The sequence below is a fragment of the Mesoplodon bidens genome (genome assembly GCF_964165515.1).
Source record: "Mesoplodon bidens genome assembly, chromosome: 11".
NCBI classification, from domain to species: domain Eukaryota; kingdom Metazoa; phylum Chordata; class Mammalia; order Artiodactyla; family Ziphiidae; genus Mesoplodon; species Mesoplodon bidens.
In genome coordinates this window covers 60,523,181-60,548,792 of record NC_138167.1, presented here as the reverse complement: position 1 = coordinate 60,548,792, position 25,612 = coordinate 60,523,181, and the positions used below count along the sequence as shown (strand labels likewise).

Here is a 25,612-nt window from a genome sequence, read left to right as displayed (position 1 = left end):
GAGCAGGGGCCAGCCTGCCACGCAGAGGTGCGGGTCGGGGTCGGGGCCGGAGCTCTCCGCAGGGAGACCCCGAGAAGGAAGTGAGGAGGGGTGTGCAGGGCCCAGAGCACGCAGGGCTTCCAGGCCCTGGAGAAGATTTGGGTCTTGGTCCCGAGAGCCCTGAGGAAGCACTTCATCCTGTTCCTCTGCCTCAAAGAGAGGGTGAGAGGAAGTGGGCATGGGAAGTGGGGACCAGGGCAGCGGCTGTGGGCAGGGGGAGTGGACAGGTTCAGGGCCCGGGCTGCAGTGGGCCTCGAAGGGGTCACTGACGGGTGGGGTGTTGGGAGTTGAGGTGACCCCCAGGGTTCTGGCCTGAGGGGTGGGGTCCCCCCCAAGATGTCCACGTCCTCCTTCTCAGAGCTTGTGAAGTGTCAGTTCCACGGCAAAGGGGAATTACATTGCAGATGGAATTAAGGTTGCCTGTCAGCTGCCCCTGAGATGGAGAGGTTGCCCTGGATTATCCGGTGGGCCCAGCGCAGTCATATCAGCTCTTAAAAGTATCAGAGATTGGACACAGGTGGCTCCGTCTGATCTGCGGTTGCTGGCTTTGAAGATGGAGGAAGGGGCCCCGAGCCAGGGCACCTGGTGGCCTCTAGGAGCGGGGAGCAGCCTGTGCTTTTGGTCAGCAGGAAGACAGGGACCTTGGTTCCGCACCTGCTAGAAACTGAATTCTGTCAGCGACCCGGATGAGCAGGAAATGGATTCTCCCCAGGACTGCCTCCAGAATGGGTGCAGTGGGCTGACCCCTGTACTTTAGCCTGGGAGACCCATGCCGGACCTCTGACCTCCCGAGTGTTAAGATGATGGGTGGGAATGTTCGAAGGCAGTAGGTTTGTTACAGCGGCTGCAGGAAAGCAGAGCCCTGCGGGGGAGGTGGAGGGGCAGGGAAGTGTGCCCGAGGGACATCGGGTGGGGAAGGGGTCCTGCACTTGAACGTGGGCTGGTACCTCGGCCAGTCTTCATGGGTGGGCTGGGCCCTCACTGGTGACCTCTGCAAAGCATATTTTGTCAGAGGGGTCTTCTCTGTTCCGTGTCCTCTCGGGTCCAGGGGCCAAGTGGAGGCCCCGCCTCTCTTTCCTCTGAAGTTCTGAGCTGCTGCCCGACCTGTTCTCCTGTCTTGTGTTTTTATAGACCTGGCTTGTTTTCTTGCTGGTGCTTCTGGAGTGGCTGTTTGGAGTGTCTCTTTATTCCTAGTTTTCCCTGTCACGAGGAGCCCAGGAGTCCGTGCTCTGGCAGTGACTTTGTGTTTTGTGTGTGTGGGGGGCGGTCGGTCTGGTTGCCACCCGTGAGTGGAGATGGTCTTGCTGTGCTGAGCACTGTGGAAGCACCAGAGGGTGGGGTTTGGCTAAATACATAGTTTGTTTTACTTGTTTGTTTTCCAGTGGTCATGTTTCATGTTATGAAACACCTTTTATTTTGTCTGGAAACATTTTGAAAAAATAAATTTAAAATGAAATCATTTTTTTCCCTCTTAAATGTTTATCTAATGTTGCAAATCTGGGCTCTTTTGGGTTAATTTTAGATGAGGACAAAAATGACTTAAAAAATCCCTGATGATTTTGATTTGTTCTGTTTTTTTAAAATTTTGTAAAATGAGAGCTGGAGGAGGTGTTTCACTCCCCTAAGTACTGTGAAGGCGAGATCAGAGGTTGGGGGTGGAAATGAACAGAACAGGCGCCAGGAGCCCTCGCCTCCGTTTTTCTGTTCCCACTGGAGTGGCCCAGCCTGGCCCCTGTACAGCTAGGACAAGGGCAGCGGTACGGTGAGCCGGGGGCCAGGGCGTGACACCCGCCCCCGCCTGGCCTTCTCTGGAAGCTCCACCATCTTGCCACTCCTGGGCCTAGCCCCTCCTCAGTGGAACACGTGCAGTGTGAGGAACAGCCTCTGCAGGCCCTCTGGGTGCAGCGGGGGTCCCGGCCTTGGAGGGGCTGGGCTGCACGTGGGGGATGCCTCCGTGCTCGGCCCTGGGAGTGCAGACACGACCGACCACCTGGTTCTCCCTCCGGAGGATTCCGGGGAGAGTGGCTGTGAACTACATCCGCGGGCAGGTGTTGGCTCTGCGCCCCAGGCGGGAGGTGGAACCTCGGATGGAGATGGTGCTGGCCTTGTAGTGACACCTCGTACCAGCGCCTGCTTACTGAGCACCTCCCTTGTTTCAGGCTCTTGACACACATGTTCGGGCCAGCAGCAGCGGGAATGCTGAGGGGTCCTTTACAGACTTTACCGGCTGCAGCTGAGCTGGTGGTGGTGGGCCTGGCCCGGGGCTGGGGGTGGGACCCGGTTCCTTGCACACTGACTTCCTCTTTCCCGGTTCTCCAGGGGTGAGAGGGGCAGCTTCTAGGTTCACCCAGACATTCCCCGCCTCACAGAGATAGGCAGAGGGTCAGGAGGCCCAGAGGGGATGGGGCAGCCTGGGTTCTTCCCATTTCTGGGCTCCGTGCTGCAGGGGACTTCTGTTTTTTTTTTTTTTTTTTTTTTTTGCGGTATGCGGGCCTCTCACTGTTGTGGCCTCTCCCGTTGCGGAGCACAGGCTCCGGATGCGCAGGCCCAGCGGCCATGGCTCACGGGCCCAGCCGCTCCGCGGCATATGGGATCCTCCCAGACCGGGGCACGAACCCGTATCCCCTGCATCGGCAGGCGGACTCTCAACCACTGCGCCACCAGGGAGGCCCGGGACTTCTGTTTTGAGTGTCCCTGGTCCTTTTGTTCCCTCATTCTGATGCTCTTTCCTCTTTTGGGGGGATTCACGTGGAAATCCCAGCCTGAGTGCTGAAGGTGGCGAAGGCGCATGTAGCTGTCGGTGAGTTTAGTTGCTTAGAACAGTTACGGATTCTCTTACTGGGGTTATGAGAGCTCAGGGCTGAAGCTGCTGTTAGTGTTACTAGCGCAGCTGGGCAGGGGGCCCTCGTCCCTCTGCTGCTCTCTGCCCGAGGCCCCTCGGTGAGCAGTGAGCGAGCTGGCTTTGAACTCAAGCATGTTGGCGGAGGGCAGAGCCCTTTCTCTACGCCGTCCTGTGCGTTTCTGGGCTCCTGACCGCATGAACGCTCTGTTCCCCGTGGTCCATCCTCCCGGGGTCTGGAGTTCACCGGCAATGCCAGAGTGTTCCGGCCCGGGTATGGTCCGCTGTCTTCCTTCTCACCCGGGCTGCACCCTCGAGCTTGGCCCGTGCTGCCGGGGCCAGACCGTGACACGGCTCTCAGATGTGCCCCGGGCCGCTCTCGCCCTGCTCCCTCCCACAGCTCGCAGCAGGGTTTGCCATGAGCCTTCTTTCCGTGAGCGTTTCTACTGGCCTCAAGGACAGAATGCTCTCGCTGGCGCTCAGGCTCACACGCAGCGAGACAAATGATGTTCCATGCTTGTGATCCTCGGCCGAAAGCTCTCGGCAGGGTCCGGGCTTGTCAGAGGGCGTGGGCACGGTGTGCGTGGAGAGGCGGGGCGGAGGACGGGGTCTTGGAGAGGGGAGGGCTCCCTCGGCGTCACGGGACCTTGGAGGCGGGAGGCAGCCCCTAGGGGGCGCTCAGCACCTGCTTCTCTTGTCACGTGCGCGTGTTTGCAGGTGGCGAGGCCAGCTGGTTGGGTGGGAAGCAGAAGGGGTCTGGCCTTGCCATTACAGAATTCAGGAGGAAGAGAGCGCAGGAGACCTCCTGGCCCCCCAGTATTCACCGCACTGTCTCCCTCCCTCCGTCTGGGGCATGGGGATTGTCTTACGGGTCCCGTTACCGCCCTGGGGTGGCTAGTGCTACGGGTTAGTCTCAGACAGACCGGGGCTGCCGCCTCCTGCACCCCGTTTTGATTCCTTTAGAATTACTCCCTAGCTTGGGTTAGTTTCCTGTGCCAAAACCAGTCATGGAGCCATTACAGCATTTTATGTCCCAGCCACATGTGGGCTCATCAACCACCATGACTGTAAGTCACTCTGACAGGGCCCGGCAGGCAGGGGACGCTGGGGGCTCCTCAAGGGTGTTGCCTAGTTACGCCCACTTATGAGGGGATGTGCTCTAGTCTTTGGAACTTAACTCCTTCAGGTTTAAAATGCTTAATCATTCAAGTATTTGTGTAGTAAAGAAGGGAGCACTGAACTAATGAGAACCTACTGTATAGTACAGGGAACTCTGCTCAGTGCTTTGTGGTGACCTAAATGGGAAGGAAATCCAAAAAAGAGTGGAGATATATATATGTGTATACATATAACGGATTCACTTTGCTGTACAGCAGAAACTAATACAACATTGTAAAGCAACTATATACCAATAAAAATTTAAAAAAAAAAGAAGGGAGCACTGAATGTAGCAACAAGTATCTTGGGTTTTGGGATCGCTGTTCTTGGAGATTAAGTCACGGAAGGAGTGAGTGATGGGGTCAGGAGGAGGGACGCTGGGGACAGCGAGTGTGTTTCAGGTGTCACAGACGGCCCAGGAAGAGAGCCAGGAGGCTGCCAGGGGCTGCACGAGGCGGGGCACGCATGTCGTGTTGTACCTGCGTGACTGCAGAGGGTCACGTCCTGTCTGGGGAAGTGGGTGTGAGGCATGGCAGTGGGGGCAATGTGAGGTGGTGATTTGTGGCCGAGAGCCAGCAGCAGCTCAGCCTGGAGGCCGCTGTTTGAGTGTTTACTGGAGGTGCCCAGCAACGTCAGGAGAGAGCGCGGTTTCGCGTGAACTGGGAAGCGAAAACCGGTGGAGCACTGGGCTTCGGGACGCACGGAGGAGTCTGAGGGGCGTCCAGATAGGCTGGCAGGAGCTGGGAGAGAGGAGAGAGGGCTCCGTGCGGTGAGTCTGGAGGTGACGTCGGCAGGAGAGGGACTGGGGCGAGAAGCAGCAAGGCGGGGAGAGGTGGAGAAGTGGGACCCCTGACGGCCGACTGCCGGGCTGGCAGGGTTGGACTTTTACATGTTAATTTCAAAAGACTCCTCCCCCCCATTCATACATTGTGCTTTTATGGAGGTGTAATGGACGTATTATATTACTTTCAGGTGTGCAACCTAAGGATTCGCTCTATGTACCTATTGCAGAATGATCACAGGAAGTCTAGTTAACGTCCATCCCCACACAGTTACACGCTTGTTCCTTGTGATGAGAACTTGTAAGATTACAAGCAACCTTCGCATCTGCGGTGCAGTGTTACTAACTTCAGTCACCTTGCTGTGCGTTACGTCCCCAGGACTTATTTATCTTGTAAGTGGAAGTGTGTGCCTGTGGACCCCTTCACCCATTTCGCACCCTGCCCCGCCTCTGGCAGCCACCAGTCTGTTCTCTGGGTCTGTGAGCTCACACGTTGCTTTTTTCCTTTAACTGAAGTAGAGTTGATTTACAGTATTATATTCCACACATTGCTTTTTTCATGTGAGGGGGAAGTTTACTGTCAACATCCTCACTTCTAAGACCTGTCTGAAGAGCCATCCGTGAAGCAGCTTGCTGATTGGATCAGTAAGTGCCCGTCTCCACTGGCTCCTGGGCCCCCAAGGAGTGTGACAGGAGGTGAACTCCAGGCCCTCTTACAGGGAGCTCGTGGCCCGGGGGGGGAGAGCTCAGTAGGTGGCTGAGAGCTTGTGGGACGGGGCAAGTGTCACTGCCAGGTGGCGTAGCATGGGTGTTGACGGTGGGACAGCCCGAGAGCCCCTCTGCTCAGGGTCCTGTAGGGCCACGTGTGTCTGCACTTGACTCTGTGGGCGGGACCATTTCAGATGATGCCATGGGCGGGAGGAATGGTGGAACTGTTTACCCTTGTAATAATGGCGTTTCATACATTTTCCTCCAGAGCCCTCTAAAGTTAATTTCCTTGGAAAACTTACCCCTCTGAATGTATTTTATAAATCTGGGGAGCATCGCTGTGGTTAGAACACGCCTAATGGTAAATCAGTTGCTAATTTAGTTTATCTTTCAGAAAACTGCTGGAGACATTGAGTGATGACTGTGCTTAGAGAGGTTGATGGGCTGTAAACTGAGTTACTACATGATTTGCCTATTTACTTCATGTGTCTGAAATACAGGGAGGCAGTTAATCGTAAAGATGGCCGTATAATTTTTCATTTATTTTATGATGCTTACGCAAGCTTTACGCAGCTTGGATGTATTTCTTTTACTTTTATCTCCTCTTGCTCTTTGCCATTTCATTCATTGTTATTTTCACTCACTGCTCTTTAACCTTTAATGAAAAAAAAAAAAAGCTCTTCTGGTGTTGTCCCATCAGTTTTGTTTTGGAGCCAGGGCCTTGGTGTAGGTGGTCCAAGTTCAGACCAGAAAGAAGTTCTCTGGGATACACAGGAGAGAAACACCTTATTGTCAAACCCAGAGTCCTTGCGACATTGGGCTCTCCTTCCTCCTGCTTCCTTGGCTTCTGCTCTGTAACTTAGGCTCATTCCCTCCTTTCTCCTCCCACTTCAGTGCCTACCTGTATCCTAACGACTCTCCACCACGGCGGGAGCAGCATCCGTGGCATCTTCGCAGCGCCAGCGTTGGGCCGGGCCTGGAGCAGGTGCTCAGCCAGGGTGTGTCGAGTGACTCTAGTGGGGCAGCCTTGGGGTCGTCTGTGACTGGCTAAGATGTCACTGATTCGTGGTGCTCTCGGTGAAGGCCACGCCCCAGAGCTTGGCTGTCCACAAGTAGGCCCTCAGACAGACAGTCTTTGACTCTGAGTTTTTAAAAAGCTTTCCTGGGGGGCCTCCCTGGTGGCGCAGTGGTTAAGAATCCACCTGCCAATGCAGGGGACACAGGTTCGAGCCCTGGTCCGGGAAGATCCTACATGCTGTGGAGCAACTAAGCCCGTGCGCCACAACTACTGAGCCTGTGCTCTAGAGCCCCGTGAGCCACAACTTCTGAGCCTGTGTGCCACAACTGTTGAAGCCCGCGCGCCTAGAGCCCATGCTCTGCAACAAGAGAAGCCACGCACTGAGAAGCCTGTGCACCACAAGGAAGAGTAGCCCCCGTTCACCGCAGCTAGAGAAAGCCCGCACACAGCAACGAAGACACAACACAGCCAAATATTAAAAAAAAAAAAGCATTCCTGGGGACTTCCCTGGCGGTCCAGTGATTATCCACTGCAGGAGGCATGGGTTTGATCCCTGGTTGGGGAAGTAAGATCCTGCATGCCGCGTGGCTCGACCAAAAAAAAAAGCTTTCCTGACTGGTGTAAAGGCAGCCTGGATAGAACCCTGAAGAGATGGCGTTGGTCCCCAGGGCCCATCTCTTTCTTTTGGGTGTTCCTGCATTTGCCCCGTGTCTCCAGCCTGTCTTCATGTTGGGACCCCATCCTCCGAGGAGCACTCTTCCCGGTTCTCTCTCTCTCTCTTTTTTTTTTAAAAATTAATTTAAAATTCTTTTTCTTTTTTATTTTTAAACCCCACATTTGTTTATTTATTTATTTTTTTGGCTGTGTTGGGTCCTTGTCTCTGTGTGAGGGCTTTCTCTAGTTGTGGCAAGCGGGGGCCACTCTTCATCACGGTGCGTGGGCCTCTCACTGTCGCGGCCTCTCTTGTTGCGGAGCACAGGCTCCAGACGCGTAGGCTCAGTAGTTGTGGCTCACGGGCCCAGTTGCTCCGCGGCATGTGGGATCTTCCCAGACCAGGGCTCGAACCCGCGTCCCCTGCATTAGCAGGCAGATTCTCAACCACTGCGCCACCATGGAAGCCCCCGGTTCTCTCTCTTTTTTTAAAATTTAATTTAATTTAATTTTTTTTATTTTTATTTTTTTTCCGGTTCTCTCTTTAAACCTTAGCTTTGCCCGTTCTTTTGTCATCTTTCGTTCCCTTACCAATGGGGGCGTTTTCTGTGCCTTCTGCAGAAGAGGTGACCTTTGTGGGGACTCGGGGCTCTCGTGGGAGGCACTTCTAGTTGGGGGCCACTTTGGGGCACATTGTGGGCGTCTCTCTGCCTTCCTTCCTGACCCGTCCTGTGCTGTCCTTTGTCTGGACCCAACCCTCTCACCGAGCTGGAAGCCTCTGTTACATCGCAGTGTTGGAGCCTGTGATGCCTTGTTAGTTCTCGGTCATTCTTCTTCCATCTGAGAGTCCTTCCCGGCTGCTCAGGCATGTGGTGGTCAGGATATATACAAATTGGACCCAGAGGACACCGCTCATGGTCCCCGCCATTGCCTACTGGTAACAAATTAGTCTTTCTTAAGTTTCATTTTCTTAGTTTGGAGGATGATAAAAATTTCCGTCCTTTCCACATGAAGTATACTGAAATGTTGTGACGGTAGCAGTGCAGACTCTGCTATTCGGAGCGGGAGGGGTGGACTTGGACCTATTTAAAAGGTTCATCGAGTGATGTTGGTCATCTGGGCTATGGGTGCTGAAGGCGTGCTTTTGCACCCTGAGCCTTCCCCGCATGCGCATCTGCTCCGCGGCACCTGGGCCAGGAGGGACTGCTCTGGTCCTTCCCCATCCTCACTTCTCCCTAGCTCGCCCTCCCTCCCTCCCTCCTTCCTTCCTTCCTTCCTTCTTTCCTTCCTTTTAACACCTTTGTAGAGATATCATTTATGTAACATACATTTCACCCACTTAAAGTGTACAATTCAGTGTTTTTAGTGTATTCACCCAGTTGTACCACCATCACCACAGAGAGAGGCCCAGAACTCATCAGCAATGATTCCCTCTTCCCAGCCCCTGGCAACTGCTAACGTACCTTTCATTTCTATAGATTTGCCTATTCTGGATGTTTCATGTAAATTGAATTATATGTGTGGTCCTTTGTGACTAGCTTCTTTGACTGACTGTGACGTTTTCAAGGGTCACCCATGTTGGAGCATCTCTTTTTATGACCTACTAATGAATGTTCCATTGTATGGATAGGCACATTTGATTTATCCATTCATCAGTTGATGGACATTTGGACTGTTTCCACATTTTGGCTGTTATGAATAATACAGTACAAGTTTTTTGTGTAGACATGCCTCCATTTCTCTTGGGTGTGTACCTAGGAGTGGTATCGCAGGGTCATGTGGTCAATGTTGCACCTTTTGAAGACCTGCCAGGCTGTTGTCCAGAGCGGCTGCACCCATTTTCACTCCCATCCACAGCGTGTAAGGGTTTCAGTTTCTCTGCATCCTCTCCAACACATATTATCTTTAAATTTTTGCCCCCCTACTGGCTGTGAAGTGGTACCTAATTGTGATTTTTTTCTTTTTTTAAAATTTTTTGGTCGTGGCTTGCGGCATGCAGGATCTTAGTTCTTGACCAGGGATCGAACCCCTGCCCCCTGCAGTGGAAGTGCAGAGTCTTAACCACTGGACTGCCAGGGAAGTCCCTCTAATTGTGATTTTTTTTTTTTTTTTTTTGTGGTACGCGGGCCTCTCACTGCCATGGCCTCTCCCGTTGCGGAGCACAGACTCTGGACGCGCAGGCTCAGCGGCCATGGCTCACGGGCCCAGCCGCTCCCCGGCATGTGGGATCCTCCCGGACCGGGGCACGAACCCGTGTCCCCCACATCGGCAGGCGGACTCTCAACCACTGCACCACCAGGGAAGCCCCTCTAATTGTGATTTTGATTTGCGTTTCTGTGGTGGCTAATGATGGTGAGACTTCTTTTTGAAAGATTTCTGTGTACAGCGTAGGAAGAATGGGGTCGAGAGAGACTTAGAGAAATGTGTCTTCGAGGAGCGCTCCAGGCACTGCATTCCCTGACCCTCTGAATGGCTGTGCCTGCAAACACCTCCCCTCTCAGAGCCAGAGCCATCTGTTTAAAACACTAGAACACATTTCAGACTTTCAAGAAGGCATACAGATGAATACAGGGAACGTAGAGCACGTCCACAGTTGACGCTGCTGTGCTCTTTTCCTGGGCCCAGCTCTTTACTCTCACTTTCCCCATCGTCACAGTTCTGGATTTCGTGGTTATGCTGCATGCAGTAGGATTTTTGGCCACTCATGTATGTACCCCCAAATGATACATTGTCTCATTTTTGCATTTAAAAAACTTCCTATAAGTGGTGTCATACTGTGTGTATTCAACGTTTCACTGTTATGTTAATGAACTTTCCCCATCTTGAATCTGGTGGCTGAAGTTCTTTCGTGTTTGCTGTGGTTGGAATTCCATTATATGTGTATGTTCTAGTTTGTTTATTCATTATTCAGTTGATAATGGACATCTAGATTTTTCTTAACATTTTTTTCTCTTTGTGGTATTATGAACATCGCTGAACCTGTCTGCTTGTGTAACTGTTTTTCCAGGGTGTATAGCTGGCAGTGGAACTATGTCACGTGGATCTGCTTTTTAGAAGGAATCATTAGGGTTCAGTGAATTACTGTAGTGTTTTAAAGCCGTACAATTTATAAAAAAGTTTATTGGTTAATATATTTTTTAAGGAAAGATTTCATTATTTGAAAGGAGGTACGTGTATTAGTTGCCACTTATTCTTTAAAAAGGGTTTTAGTTGAAGCCTGTTTTTCTCTTTCCCTATGCAAAACTTACATAAAAATGTAATTTTAATAAGATAAAATGAGGTTCCTTTTAGTCTGAGCTTGAACTTTGTTGGAACATTTTCTGATCAGTAAACACAAGTGGTTTGCCCATGAAGGATTAATGAGTTTCCTGCTGTCCTGGGAGGGAAAGGCCTGCAGCATGTGATAATGTTGCAGACTTTTGTGAAAATGACATGCAAATAGTGGGCTGTAGACCAGACTGCCTGCTGGTTTTGAGCCATGTTGAATACATTTGCGCGTAATGGAAGAATGCAAACGTTCAAGGAAAGATAGATTGATAGTATTGGTAAATACTGTCTGTAGGTCACTGCAGTATTCACACTGCTATTACATAGTTATTTCATTTCATACACATTCTTATTTCCATTTCCGGGATGAGGAAGGTAAAGCTCGGAACAGTTACTTGGTTAACGCTCTTATTAGCTTTAAATGTTGGGACTTGAACCCAGGCCTTTGGATTCTTAAAACTGGAAACTTTCTACCAAGCTCAGGGAGGCATCCATGGAAATTTCAGGAAAGGGACCATGACAGATGGGTGGTGCTTGACCTAGGCAGGCTGATACTTTTTTTTTTGGCCAAAAAAAAAAGAAAAAAGAAAAGAAAGCTCCTGGGTGTCACTGGGAAGTCTTGAAGGCTGCGGCCTGAGTCCCTCACGTGTTTAGCAGTTGGGCACAAGCCGTCACCCGGGACCCCCGCCAGCGCTGTTAGTTGTGGTGCCTACACGTATGGGCCCTCCATGTGGCTGGTGTGGGCTTCCTCACAGCATGGTGGCCAGGAGAACCAAGTGGAAGCTGTATTGCCTTTTAAAAAAGTTACATCTTTATTGAGATTCACATATCATAATTCACCTATTTTAATTCACATACGCCACCATTCACTCATTTAAAATGTAAAATTCAATGATATTATACTGTATTCAAAAAGTTGTATAGGGCTTCCCTGGTGGCGCAGTGGTTGAGAGTCCGCCTGCCGATGCAGGGGACGCGGGTTTGTGCCCCGGTCCTGGAGATCCCACATGCTGCGGAGCAGCTGGGCCCGTGAGCCATGGCCGCTGAGCCTGCGCGTCACTCCGCAACGGGAGAGGCCACAACAGTGAGAGCCCCGCGTACTGCAAAAAAAAAAAAAAAAAAAAAAAAAAGTTGTATAACTCTCACCACAGTCAATTTTAGAACATGTTTATCATCTCAGAAAGAAACCCTGTACTCATTAGTGGTCACCCCGGCTTCCCACCCCACACCCCAGGAAACCACTAATCTTCTTTCTGTCTCTATAGTATGATTTGTCCATTACAGACATTTCATATAAATGGAGTCATATAATAATGTGGGGATTTTTTGGCGACTGGCTTCCTGTGCTCAGCATAATGTTTTCAAGGTTCTTTATGTTGTAGCATGTATCAGCATTTCATTTTATAGCTGAGTAATATTCCATTTTATGGGTATACCACATTTTGTTTACCTATCCATCTAGGGTGCAACTTTTTTCTTTGCATGTGGTTACCTAGTTGTCCCAGCACCATTTGTTGAAAGACAGTTCTTTCTCCAGTGAAGGGTCTTGGCACCATTAAAAAAAAAAAAATCAGTTGACTGTAAATGTGAGGAGTCTGGACTCTCAGTTCTATTCCACTGATCTCTATGTGTATCCTTATGCCAGTACCATACTGACTTGATTACTGAATCTTTTAGTAAGTTTTGAAATCTGGAGGAGTGAGTCCTCCAACTCTGTTCTTTTTCAAGAGTGTTTTAACCTGGTCATTCTGGGTCTCTTGAGTTTCCATGTGAATTTCAGGGTCATCTTATCAATTTCTATGCAGAAGCTGCCTGGTATTTTGATAGGGATTGCAGTTGAGTCTGTAGTGAATTGAGACAGTGCTGTAGGCTTAACAGTGTTATGTCTTCTAATACAAACATGGGTATTTTTCCATTGATTTAGGTTTTCTTTAAATTCTTTCAATAGTAGTTTTTAGTTTTCAGAGTATAAGTTTTATACGTCTTTTGTTAATCTATTCCTAAACATATCATTCTTTTTGATGTTATTATAAGTGGAGTTGTTTTTTTCATTTCGTTTTTGGATTGTTCATTGCGGATGTATAGAAATACAATTAATATTTGTATGTTCGTCTTGTATGTTGAGGCCTTGCTGAATTTGTTTTTTAGTTTCACTACTTTTTTAGTGAATTCTTTAGTATTTTCTGTATATAAGGTTATATTGTCTTGTTAGTTTCACTTCTTCATTTCTAATCTGGATGGCTTTTATTCTCATTCTTGCCTAGTTGCCCTAAGACCTCCAGTACAATATTGAACAAAAGTGGTGAGAGTGGACATCCTTGTCTTGTTCCTGATCTTAGGGGGAAAACATTCAGTCATTCACCTTAGGTATGTTGTTACATATGGGTTTTTTGTAGATGTCTTTTATCAGGATGAGGACATTTCCTTCTATTACTAGTTTGTTGAGCATCTTTATCATGAAGGGGTGTTGAGTTTTGTCAGGTGCTTTTTCTGTGACAATTGAAATCATTGTGTGGCTTTGTCCTTTTTCCTATTGGGATTTTCAGGTTTTAAGCCAGCCTTGCATTCCTTGGATAAATCCTACTCGGTCATGATGTACAATCCTTTTTTAATGTTGTTGGATTTGGTTTGCTAGTATTTTGTTGAGGAGTTTTGTGTGTATACTTATAGGAGATACCGGTCTGTAGTTTTTTTTTTTTTTTTTTTTGGCCACGCAGCTTGCGGGATCCTAGTTCCCTGATCAGGGAATCCCCTGTAGTTTTCTTTTGTGATGTACTTGTCTGCTTTTGGTATCAGGGTAATTCTGGCCTGAGAATGACTTGGGAAGTGGGTGGGCTTCTGCTTTTCTCCCCTTTACCAGAACAGCTCTGTTTCTGCCTGTCCTGTGTTTCTCTGTAAAAGTTCTTTTGAAAAGTTGGTTTACTGCTAAAACAGCCCCCTTCACACACAAAATGAAACTTCACGGGACAACAAAGCTGGAGCTACATGTGTTAACACTGACACACAAAAAAACCATCTTGAGAGAAAATAAAGCTGCAAAGATATATAAAGATGTGTATATTATAAAATAATATTAACAATCTTTACAAACATGCAGAATAATATCATAGGTTGCATAGAGATGCACAAGTCTGCAGTAAAGGTATAAACACTTGTGTGAGAATTTTAAATGTCAGATTCAGGTTGGTAGTTACCTCATAGGACAGTAGAATTGGGGAGGGTTTCAAATCTATTGTATGACAAGATGATAGGGTTTTTGTTTTTGTTTTTCCGGCCGTGCCACGAGTCTTGCAGGGGCTTAGTTCCCAGACCAGGGATCGAAACTGGACCCCACAGCGAAAGCATCAGGCCCTAACAGGGACCACCAGGGAAGCCCCCAAATGATAGGGTTTTGGATGGAGGTAAAGTGACACTGTGGTGTTTGTGTGGGTATTTATGTTCTAGGTGCTATTAACCTGGCCTTGCAACCTGCTAGCTGGGTGTGACCTCGGGCAGGCCGTTTAAGCTTTCTGTCCCTCAGTTTCTCCATCTGTACGGTGGGGATAGCCATATCTGCCTGCTGGGTCGTGAGGATAAGAGGAACAGACACACCAAGTCTGGAATGATGCTAAATCTGTTCCCCACGGCCGTTATGCTCTGTGTTTTATTGTCCGCTGTATCTCATGCTGAAGAGCAAACAGGAGTCTGGAGCAGATGCGGAGGCTGTTGGGAGAGGCTGAAGCTGAGCAGTTGGCATGCAGTGGGGTGGGCATGGTGTTGTCCCTCCCCCTTCCTGTGTGTTTCTTGCCTTTGGGAGAAGCTCCTCCTCCAGGGCCCCTCCAGGCCCGACGTGACCTCCCTGTGGGCCTCGCCCACCGCAGAGGTGTCCTTACGGGCAAGTGGAGGGTCACTGCCTTGCTTTCGGATCACAGCAAAGACAGAGCCCCTCCCCTCCTCTGTGGAGTGAGGGCTGGACTGGGGTCTTCAGGCCCCTCTGCACTCTGGTGTCCCAGGACCTCGAGGGAAGGTCTGACCTGGCACTTGCCTTCTGCTCACTCTAGTGACAGGCCACCAGCTGTGGCTTTCATTTCCCAACCATTTCACCCTCTCCCGTGCCTTCAGGGTCTTATTGTGTTGTTCTCTTTGCTTGGAACGTTCTGTCTACCTCACTCTTCCTATTCATTTCATAGGTCTCAGTTTAAGGAGTTTTTCCTCAAGGAACCTTCCTTTTCTGTAAGACTGGGTTTATGTACCCTTGTGGCATGTTACTGTAGGAATTCTCACAGAGCATTATAATACTGGTTCTTTTTTTTTTTTGCGGTACGCGGGCCTCTCACTGTTGTGGCCTCTCCCGTTGCGGAGCACAGGCTCCAGATGTGCAGGCTCAGCGGCCATGGCTCACGGGCCCAGCCGCTCTGCGGCATGTGGGATCTTCCCGGACCGGGGCACGAACCCATGTCCCCTGCAACGGCAGGCGGACTCTCAACCACTGCGCCACCAGGGAAGCCCCGTTTTTTGCTATTATAAGTAAACTGCAAGGTCCTTAAGAGTTTGGACTCTAGTGTGCTCATCTGTGCCTGCCTAGCACCCATCATAACGCCCATCACAAAGTGGTATTGTCAAATGTTTGTTAAATTTTGCTGAGAAGTTTTAGGATGTAAAATAGAACATTTAACCTGATTTAAATACTGTGCTGCAGGCACAGGAATGGAAAACTGAATAGAAACTGCATAGGAAACTGAAAAAAACGACCTATATATAATAATTTAATGTATTATTAAAGATGGTATCCTCAAACCAGTGGGCGAAAGGGTAGGTTGTTTAATAAATTGGAATAATAGGTTACTTTTTAAAGAAGTTTCCTACTAAGTAGTATATAGCAAAATAAAATAAATTCTAGGTGATTGAAAACACAGGGGTAAAAAATGAAACCACAGAAATATGAAACACGCTCATATTTATGCAGTCTTAGGTGTTATGGACTGAACGCTTGTATGCCCCCCAAATTCGTATGTTGAGATCCTAACCCCCAATGTGATGGTGTCAGGAAGTGGGGCCTTTGGGAGGTGATGAGGTCATGAGGGTGGAACCCCCATGAATGAGGTTAGCGTCCTTATAAGAGAGACCCCAGAGGGCTCTTTCACCCATTCTGCCATGTGAGGATATAGGGAGAAGATGTCTGTCTGCACACCAGGAAGGGAGTTCTCCCCAGACACTAAAAGTGCAGATGCCTTGATCTTGGACTTCCCAGCCTGCATGACCATGAGACTTTGTTTATAAGCTGCTCAGTGCATGGTATTTTTTATTATAGCACCCTGAATGGACTAGGGCAGTAGGAGTGGGCTTTTCCAAGTATAGTCCTCAAAGCAGAACCCTCCGTAAAGGATAAAAGTGTGATGACTTAACATAAACCTTTAAGCCTCCCACATACCAGGAAAACAGATTTGCTACCTGTATTAGTTTTCCATTGCTGCCGAAACAAATTACCACAAACCTCCTGGCTAATAACACACATTTATTATCTTACAGTTCTGGAGGTCAGAAGTCTGCACACAGGTCTCACTGGGCTAAAACCAAGGTGTTGGCAGGGCTGTCTGGAGTCTCTAGGGGAGAAACCATCTCCTTACCTCTCTAGCTTCTCAAGGCTGCCTTGACTATGGCCCCCTTTCTGCATCTTCAAAGCCAGCCGTGCAGCCTTGCTCTGAGCCTTCCTCCATGGTCATGATCCGCCCCCCGACCACAGTCGGGGAGGTTTTCCACTTAAGGACTTGTGATTAGACTGAACCCACCTGAATAACGCAGGATGCTCTCCCAAGGTGTGTGCCCTTAGTCACATCTAAAAAGCCCCCTCTGCTGTGTTGTTACCGAGTCTAAGCTGGTACTGCTCGCTGCACAACAGGCCAGTTATCGAGAGAAAAGTTGTTGGGACAGGGACTATAGACTTTATTCAGAAAGCCAGCAAACCAAGGGGATGGGGGGCTCGTGCCCCAAAGAACCCGCTTGCCTGACTTAGAATTCAGGCTCCTTTTATACGAAAAGGGGAGGGAGGTAAAGTGAAACACTTCCTGGTTCCCATCAGCCCCCAGAGGGGATGTGTTCATTTCTTCCTCCCTGCAGTCCTTCACAGGTGGGCCTGGTCAGGAGGTTTCCTGTGAGCTAAACAGAGGTATTTCAGCTTAATGCTCATTACCTGGGAGGCAGGGTTCCCAGAGATGGGCCACTATGTATAATTTAAGCTTCTAGGCAACATCCCTTTAGTGATGAACTTGTGATAGAATATAAAAAAGTTCTTCCGTATTACTATTCCCCACTGTCAGCATCCATTCAACCGTCTTGTGGGAAAAGGAATGAAGACCCTTCTGCTGAACGGAGGTGATGAATATTCCTTAGAATTTTTAGTTAGTCCTTTTTATCTACAACTATTTGAACCCGACGAAACCTCTTAGCACTTTGTTGTCTAATTCGTAACTGAACTTGGGGTTTTGGTTCCAGTTCCCAATACATATACTAAATTCCGGTGCTATTTATTTGGACCCAATTAAACAAATTGGTTGCCCCTTCTCCAATGGGCGATGGAGATGGAATTTACGTCTGCTTCGGTTGGATGGCCAGGCCCGTTGGAGGTAAACTCATGCATAAATAGCGCCCGAAGTTTTAATGTGATTGGCCACTGCTAGGTCTTTAGCATTTATAGATTCTCTTGCCTGGGCACACACCTGCAATGGCCTGCCATACAGTATTCTAAAGGGGCTAAATTTAAGCCTGCTTCTGGGAGCCACTGATCCATAGCAGCACAACTGGCAAGGCCTTATTCCAAGTTCAGTGTCTCTTGACATGTTTCAGCGACGTTCCTTTTTAATGTATGATTCATTTTCTTGTTTTTTCCTGTTGGTTGTGGCCTCCAGGATGAATGTTGTTTTAATGCCGTCATCCAAATCGGGAGAATTTCCCTACGGAGGGCTTTAACTACATCAGAGATTTTCTGTCCAGGTGGCATATGTTTCCACCCATCCTGAAAGAGCGTCCACACAGACACTACCAGGTTGTCTGAAATTTTTGCAGTTGAAGGCATTTGAGGAGAGTCTGTTTCTTCAGTCCTCGGTGGGGCAGGGTCCTCTGTGTCAAGTCCCCATCTGGGGAGGTCTGACTGCAGCTCTGGGTTATTTTTAAAGACCTTGGGGGAAGGAGCTCTGTCTCCTTTTCTGTCATGCGCTCCATCTGTAGGCTTAAAGCCTGTTCTGGGGGAATTCCGTGGCGGTCCAGTGGTTAGGACTGCACTTCCACTGCCGCGGGCCCGGATTCGGTCCCTTGTTGGAGAACTAAGATCCCACAAGCTACGCGCTGTGGCAAAAAAAAAAAAAAAAAAAAAAAAAAAGTGTGTGTTCTGGACTCTGATGTCAAGGCGTTTTGGTGAAAAACTTCAGGGTGAGGTCTGTCAGAAAGACGATCTGCTCATTTCCCACTGTCAGTTTTACCCGGGGCTCCTGTGGGGAATTAGGCGCCTCAAGTCCAAGGGAGCCCCTGGGCCTCTTCCGAGCGTCCCTGTCTTTCTACCGTGCGAGGGGCTCTTGCTCTGACTGTTCTTCTGTTTTCGCCGAGGGCAGCCTGTTTTCCAGCGTTCTTCCTCCTCACAGCACGCTGTTCTTTCCCCAATGAGGGCTCACCCCTCCTTCCGGGAATCCAGCGCCACTGCCAAAGAAGTGGCGTGTCGTCTTGCGTCTTCTTTCTTCTGTCGTTGTTCCCTGTTGAACACTTTAAAAGCAACATCTACCAATCGAGAAGGGTTCATTCCAAATTCGCCACCTCATTTCTGCAACTTCCTCCTGATATCTGAAGCGCTTTGCTCCAAAATGTCAAATTTACCATTCTGATATTTTCAGGGACCTCGGGATCTGCATTAGTATGACGTCTGTAGGCCTGATAAATCCTCTCCAAAAATTCAGAGAGGTCTTCATTTGTTTTGCTGAATTTCTTGAATATTGTTCAAACTCTTTAGCTTTGGTTTCCCTTTTCAAAGCCCTGCCAAAATGGGGCCTTCCTCCCTCACTGGGGTCCCCATTTGGATCATCTGTGGGTGCTGATCAGCTGTGGGTGCTGCCAGGTGGGCTTCGGGTGCAGAGGATCCTCCCTGTAACGAGGGTTGCGATCTTTCCAGTTAAAGAAGTCTGAGAAACCCAGCCAGCTGGTCATTTGCATTTAGTCCCCCTATGAGATAATGGCATAGGGGAAATAGCCATGATATCCTGGGAAGTGGCTCCTGGCCCAAATTGGGTGCCCTTTTGGGTCTTAGATGGCGGTACCAGACCAAGTCCCTGTGCCCCAGAAGCTAACACAGGCTTTTCTAATTGATCCCTAGAAGGAGGGGAGGTCCTGAGCCCCAGTGTCGGGAACGGGAGGTAGTGGATGGGGTGGATATATTGGCAGAACGGCCAGAGTGGCTGGGATGCCAGCTCAGCCAGAGGAGTGAAGGTTTGAAGCAATGTGTGCTCATTCTCATTCCCTTCCTTATTTTCCCTGATAACAGTACCAATGCTTGCACATAAAGGATTTCATCATTCTTCCCTGCTTTTTTCCACAAAATAGCTATAGAGTCATTCAAAAGCCACTTAAAACCATAGATAGCAATTGATCATCTAACCATTAAAAGGATGCCTTTTTGGTTTGGCATCAGCCAACTGGGATTGCAGTGCAGTTGAACAAACACTTGATTACTGCTGTGGCAAACAATTTAAGATAATTTCTATAATTATGACTTATCTTTACCAGGATATGCCAGAATTTTAGGAGTTCCATATAATTTCTAGAATATAACATTTACCCATGTGATACGATCTAAGAAGTTTTATCATCACTCATCTGACAGCGCCTCTCCTGCAATTCAACACACCACATAAGCCCAAGGAGTTTAATATTCCTCTCTCTGAGATGGAGAGAAAACAAGTAATTTGAGGTGTTCCGGGGACCCTCTGGAAAATCCAAAGGTTAGCCAGAGGTCAAATGAACCCCACTTAGAACTTGATCTTTGGGAAGTTTGTCAAAAATATCAAAACGTTTTTAACCAGTGATAATAAAAGATCTCAATGGCAAATACAGATCACTTAAACTCATTCTTTTACCAAAAGCAGTTCAATATTTTAAGAAAACTTTGTCCTCTTAGAGAACCAAATTCAGGTCTTGTACCACTTTACCTCTGAGATTTTAATTAAGTTCAATCTTATCTTAGAACTTAGTTTAGTTTCCAGTTACAGAAATCTGGAGAGACTATTCCAGACAGACATTCCCAGAACATTATTCCTGCAGAGTTTACCCAAAACTCTCTACTTCATTTACCTCTATTTTACTTACTTAAAAGCTTCGTCACACTGTTATTTTTCTTGCTGACGAACTTTATAACAGGGATAAGGTCTTATTTGATTTCTAGTAAACCCAGGTACAATGAAAGTATTCTACTTAGTGGTGATGACTCTAAAGTCATATCTGTATCAAACCACCAAGCTTAAGCTAACCTTAACACCAGATGTTAATACTGAGTATTTCCTAGATCACGTGAACCTGGAACTCATTCTGGCCAGTTTCTTTTATATTTGAGTATTTATAAGCACTTAATTTCCTTTAAGCCAATTAAATAGAGCTCTTTTACGGATTAATTTTGACAATGCCACACATCTATAAAACATGTGCAAACACAAACAAACACAGGGACCTCATAGTTCCCATTTGAAAATTTTAGCCGTGAATCAGGTACAACAATGTAAAACCCATCAGTTATAAAAGAGGTTGGATTCAAACTGGGTTTCTGGCAAATGGGACAAATCAAGGTCACCTGTCTACTATAGCTAAACCCTCTTTACTCGTATTTATGGAAAAGACACTTCTATTTGTTTGTAGCTTTTCGTGATTTAGGAACCAAGTAGAACCTTTCTCTTTTTCCTCGAATGTCCCGCTCTTGAACAAGGACAGGGTTTTTTTCCTGTTCCTTTCCTCCATTTAATATCAGTAAAAGTTTTAAGTATCACAAAACTGATTTGGCTGTTAGTGGAGAAACAATACCAAACAAAATGTAACAAAAAAACCAAAAGAAGAAACAAAATCCTAAATAAACCCTCAAGTTTGGTCTTGGGGTTTTACATATACCAAGGACACAGGAGACCATAAACAGCGTAATTAACACAGCAAGAGTAGCAGTACAGGGTGCACAGGGTCCTAAGATAACCCTTTTTAACCCCCCTGTGGAGATCCTAACAGGTACTGTGGCCACACGTTGTTACAATATCATCTTCCACTCACCTGTGCTTCAGAGCTGTATTCAGATCCCTTATCCAAAATGCCCCTCAGAGGACTTCTTTAGGGATAGTTGAAACATTACTCCCTTTTCAAGACAAAACACAAAGGGCACACACAAATGCTAGCATCCAAAGAAACCAACGAACCGGTTTACAAATTGGGTAGGAGTCCAACAACTCTTTCCGCTCTCCCACAGGGTACTCCACTCAAATACAAAACAAATTGGCTTATTCCAGTGAAAAAGCCCCAAACGGAGAGGAAATAAAGTTTCTGGCTGTGCACACCGGAGCGACTTAACCCTACTGTATGGAGCCCGTCGGCCCCCAAAGTGTCGATTCCTTGATCCAACTGCCAAGCGCTGGGGTAGCCGGTGTCGTTTCAGGGAACTTTGGAGGGCAGGTCCTCAGGGTAAGTGGTCCTGGCAGCTTCTAGGGCCTTACCCGAAAATTCCCCGACTGGGGCAGCTGGCCACGAGCAGCAAGGCTCCTAGATGGCTGCCCCAAATTTGTTACCGAGTCCAGGCTTGTACTGCTTGCTGTGTGACAGGCCAATATCGAGAGGCAAGTTGTTGGGACAGGGAATAGCGACTTTATTTGGAAATCCAGCAGACCATGCCCCAAAGACCCATCTTGCCTGAGTTAGAATTCAGGCTCCTTTTATACGAAAAGGGGAGGGGGTAAAGTCAAACACTTCCTGGTTCCCATCGCCGGGGGGTGGGGGGGGTGGGGGTGGGGGTGGCCAGAGGGGATGTGTTAATTTCTTCCTCCCTGCAGTCATTCACAGGTGGGCCTGGGCAGGAGGTTTCCTGTGAGCTAAACAAAGGTATTTTAGCTTAACGCTCATTACCTGGGAGGCAGGGTTCCCAGAGATGGGCCACTATGTATAACTTAAGCTTCTAGGCAACATCCCTTTAGCGATGAACTTGTGATAGGATATCACAAGGATACAAAGGTTCTTCCCTACGACAGTGTGAGGTGACACATTCACAGGTGCTGGGATTGGGAGGTGACATTTTTGGGGCCCTTATTCTGCCCACCTCACTGACAAAGGAATCCTTTGTTTACAGAGAGGTTTTTACGAGTCAGTGAGAAAAGGGTGAACAACCCCTTCGAAAAATGGACAAAGGGTCCGAACAGGCCGTTTACAAAAAGAAGCAGCACAGATGAACAAAGTATGTTTCAAGATCGCTCAGTCTCCCCAATAATCGAGAAGGTGCGCAAGCAGCACTGAGACCCCTTTTCTCGCATCAGATAGCAATGATCCATTGTCCCTACTGTGGGCCCCTGAATAACACGGGTTTGAACTGCGTGGGTCCACTTACAAGCGGGTGTTTTTCAGGAGTAAGTACTACAGCCCTGCGGCATCTGGGTGGGCTGAAGCTGTACGCACAGAACTGCAGGTAGGAGCACCCGTGGACACGGAGGGCCGACTGGAAGCAACGCTCAGATTTGGGGGGTCGGTGCCCCCACACGCCGCGTTGTTCAGGGGTCAGCCGTTTATACCTACCGTCCATACATGCATCCTTTATGTCCCAGGCCTGCCTTCTCTGGGACTTTATCCTTTAGAAGTTATATTTGTGTGAAAGTATTGTCCCCAGAGAAGTTTATTGCTGCTTTTATAATCACACACAATTCTAAACAAGTTAAATATCTCACAGTCAACACTGGTTAAACAAGTTACCCTGTAACCATATGGTGGGACAGTGTGAAATTAGAGGGGAGATTGTCCAGGGAGGTGGTACTCATATTATTAAGATTTGTAAAAAACTTACAAAACTTGAAAATAATTATAGATTTATGGGAGTTGCAGAGAAAGGTATGGGGAAATCCCATGTGCCCTCAGTATTATGTTTTTAAATGTGCATAATCTGCATATATTTTTCGTGTGTAGCGCATAATATATATATAAAGTAAATAAATGTATTGAAGTAAATTGAAGAACAGTAATATGGGGAAATAGTTGTGATACATTACTCAGTAAACAAGGTAGGATTTCATTCTGTTTTAAAAAGCTAAGAAGACTTCATCCATCTACTGAACACCTGAGTGTCTGTGTTTGTCTTTACATATACGCACCCTGCAAGCCTCTGCCTCGGGGTTACAGTGGCTGTCTGTTCCACGTGGACCGCATCAGTTAGGACTCTGAGTGCCCGTGGCGTCAACAAACGGGCTTGTTTATTTCACGCCATGAAGTCCGAGGTCCAAGGTTGGGCTGGCAGCTCTCAAACCTGCTGGAGACCTGCGCTCTCGCCATCTCCGCCGCCAGCCCCCACCCCACTGCCCTTCTTCCAGGGAGGCTTTAGTTTTAACTCCTGTTTATTTCTCTCGGGGGCAGAGTGGCTGAGGCATCTCTCGGCCTCATATGTGTGTTCCGGGCCAGAAGAAGGGGAAAGCTAAGGGCCAGGGGTGTGCCAGCTAAGTGTTTCTCCTTTGTCTCTTTCTGACGGGCCCCGGGTCCCGTGGCCGCCCCTGGCTGGGCGTCGAGAGGAGGAAGGGGCGTGGGTGGGGTCACTCCGCTGACCAGCGTGCCGGCAAGTTACTCTGTTTCCGTCTCTTTTCCAGATCTACTCTGATGAACACAGACTTTATAGTGAAACCATGAAGTCTTTTAACAAAATTATATTTCTCTTCTCTGTAATTCTGTATTCCATCTTTAGACAGAATGGTACCAGAGGAGAACTTCCCGACGGGCGTTTCGTGGTCCGTCTTCTAGTCCGAGGGCAGAGGCTGCGGGGAGCCTCACTAGCTCCCCTAGTCAATGCCCGAGGCTCTGTGCTGACGCCCTTGGGGCTGTGGGTCCCTCAGTGAGGCCCATTCGCAGGGAGGCTGAATGCCCTGCTTGTGTGCGGGTCGTGGGCTTGCACAGCGCTATTCATTCCTTCCAGACACGCCCTCGGGACCCTGCGGTGGCCGGAGTTGCTCCCTTGGGCGTGGGTTCGAGGAGCTGGCCTTCTTCCTGAGTCAGTGGGGGGCTCCTGGGAAAGCCGAGGAGAAGCTAATTTGTTTTCCTTTCTTTCTGAATAGCATCCAGCATGTGTATGGCGCCCAGCACCCCCCATTTGATCCACTGTTACATGGCACGTAAGTGACGCCTCAAATCTTGCAAGGCTGTTCTCATCTGAGGCCAGGTTTTGGGGGGCTGTGGTGACCCCCCAGCTCCTTGGAATTCCTGAGGGGGAGGAAAGTGGCCTTTCACTCAGCCAACACACATCAAGCAGTTGCTTTGTGTGAGGCGCTGCTGGCCTTGCATAGCCCATCCTCGGAGGAGGGCAGACGTGGAAGCCACGGCTCAAGGTGGGCAGCCTGTGCGGGGGTCGCGGGCTGCCCGTGGGCCAGGGCGGGGCTGGCAAGTTTTTGTGAGCTTAGATCAGGAGACGGCTTCTTAGAACACACCAAAAGCAGCAACAGCAAAAGGATAAATTGGACGTCATCAAAATTCAAACCTTTTGTGCTTCAAAGGACACACCATCAAAAAAGTAGAAAACCTGCAAGAGTTTGCAAACCGTGTAGCTGATAAGGGTTAATTGACTTTCCCTGCTCTCTGCCCACCGCCTGCAGCTTGCTTGCCCGTGTCTGGGCTCCTCCAGCAGGGGCGGGTGTGGGGCAGGGGTGGCCCTGGAGGACCTCACGTGTCGGATAAGCTCCCGACACTCGGTGGGGCCAGTGTCGTGTGTCGTCATGCTGTGGGCATCCTTGAAATTGTCCCATGTCCAGATCCACCTGCCAAGGGCCTGTGTCCCGCGAACAGTCTCTCCTGACCCACACCGCCAGCTGCTGCCTTAGGAGGTCTGCAAAGGTGTCGGGGTGAGAGAGTGTTTGTGGGGCAGGGCTGAGCTATTGCTGGGCAGTGCTGTGTGTCCTCATACGTTGGTCTGTGGGCGAACACTCAGCGTGACTCTCCCAGAAAACCTCTCCTCCTTCCCTGTCACTGCATCCTGTGAGCTTTGTCTCATTCTGGATGTCTCTGCATCGTGTTTGCTTTTTCACTCCACTCTCGGCTCGCTCGTGTACCTTTCCACCTGGGGCCTCCTCTCTGCCCGGTCTTGGGAGACCACGCTCGGCCTCCCGAGGCGCCAGTAAAAGCTGCCTTTGCTTTGCAGCCTGCTCAAGGCCACACCCAAGGTGCCGACCACGCCGGTGAAGGCCAAGCGAGTCAGCACCTTCCAGGAGTTTGAGAGCAACACCAGCGATGCCTGGGATGCCGGCGAGGATGACGACGAGCTCCTGGCCATGGCGGCCGAGAGCCTGAACACCGCAGTCGTCATGGAGACGGCCAACCGCGTCCTGCGCAACCACAGCCAGCGGCAGGGGTGCCACAAGCCGCCGGGGGCTCTGGGGCCCGAGCAGAAGCCAAAGCCTTCAGTGGAGCCTCCTTTGGTCCCGAGTGGTGACCTCCGGCTGGTGAAGTCTGTCAGCGAGAGCCACACGTCCAGTCCCGCAGGTGGGAGGGGAGGGCTGCAGAGATGGGACCCATCTCCAGAAAGCGGGGCTGGAGGCTGCTCACCGGGGTGGGGAGGGCCCCATCCTCCCGTGCGGCAAGGGTCCCTGCCCTGGGGCTCCTAGACCCGAGCAGCAGCGGGCCTTCTGAGCAGCAGAGGCAGCGCACTTTCTCTGGTCCTCCTGGCTGAGTGCGTCTCCCCTGCAGATGGAGTGGCCGGCTGGGAGCTTTCATGGGCTGCTTGGGGGACCCCGCCTTGTCAGGACGCCCTGGCTGCTCCCGGGGGTGTTTCCAGGCCAGGGGCCGGGCCAGCTGCACGTTCTGGGGCTGGACCTCCCTCGGCCGCTTCTGGCGATTCCCTCCAGGACACAGATGCGTGGGCTCAGGGTCTGTAGGGGTGGGTGTCTGCTCTTGGGAATTGCCAGCTTTGAATTATAAACTCCACCAGGGT

At 49.3% G+C, this 25,612-nt stretch overlaps 1 protein-coding gene across 1 annotated transcript in view; it reads left to right on the top strand.

The window, feature by feature from the left end:
* The window catches only part of TBC1D22A (TBC1 domain family member 22A), a 334,425-nt gene that overhangs the window by 6,051 nt on the left and 302,762 nt on the right, over positions 1 to 25,612 (top strand). Inside the window, exons 2-3 of the mRNA XM_081249045.1 lie at positions 23,748 to 23,804; positions 24,824 to 25,164. Coding sequence (XP_081105171.1) covers positions 23,748 to 23,804; positions 24,824 to 25,164 — 398 coding nt within the window. The remainder of the gene's footprint in view (positions 1 to 23,747; positions 23,805 to 24,823; positions 25,165 to 25,612) is intronic.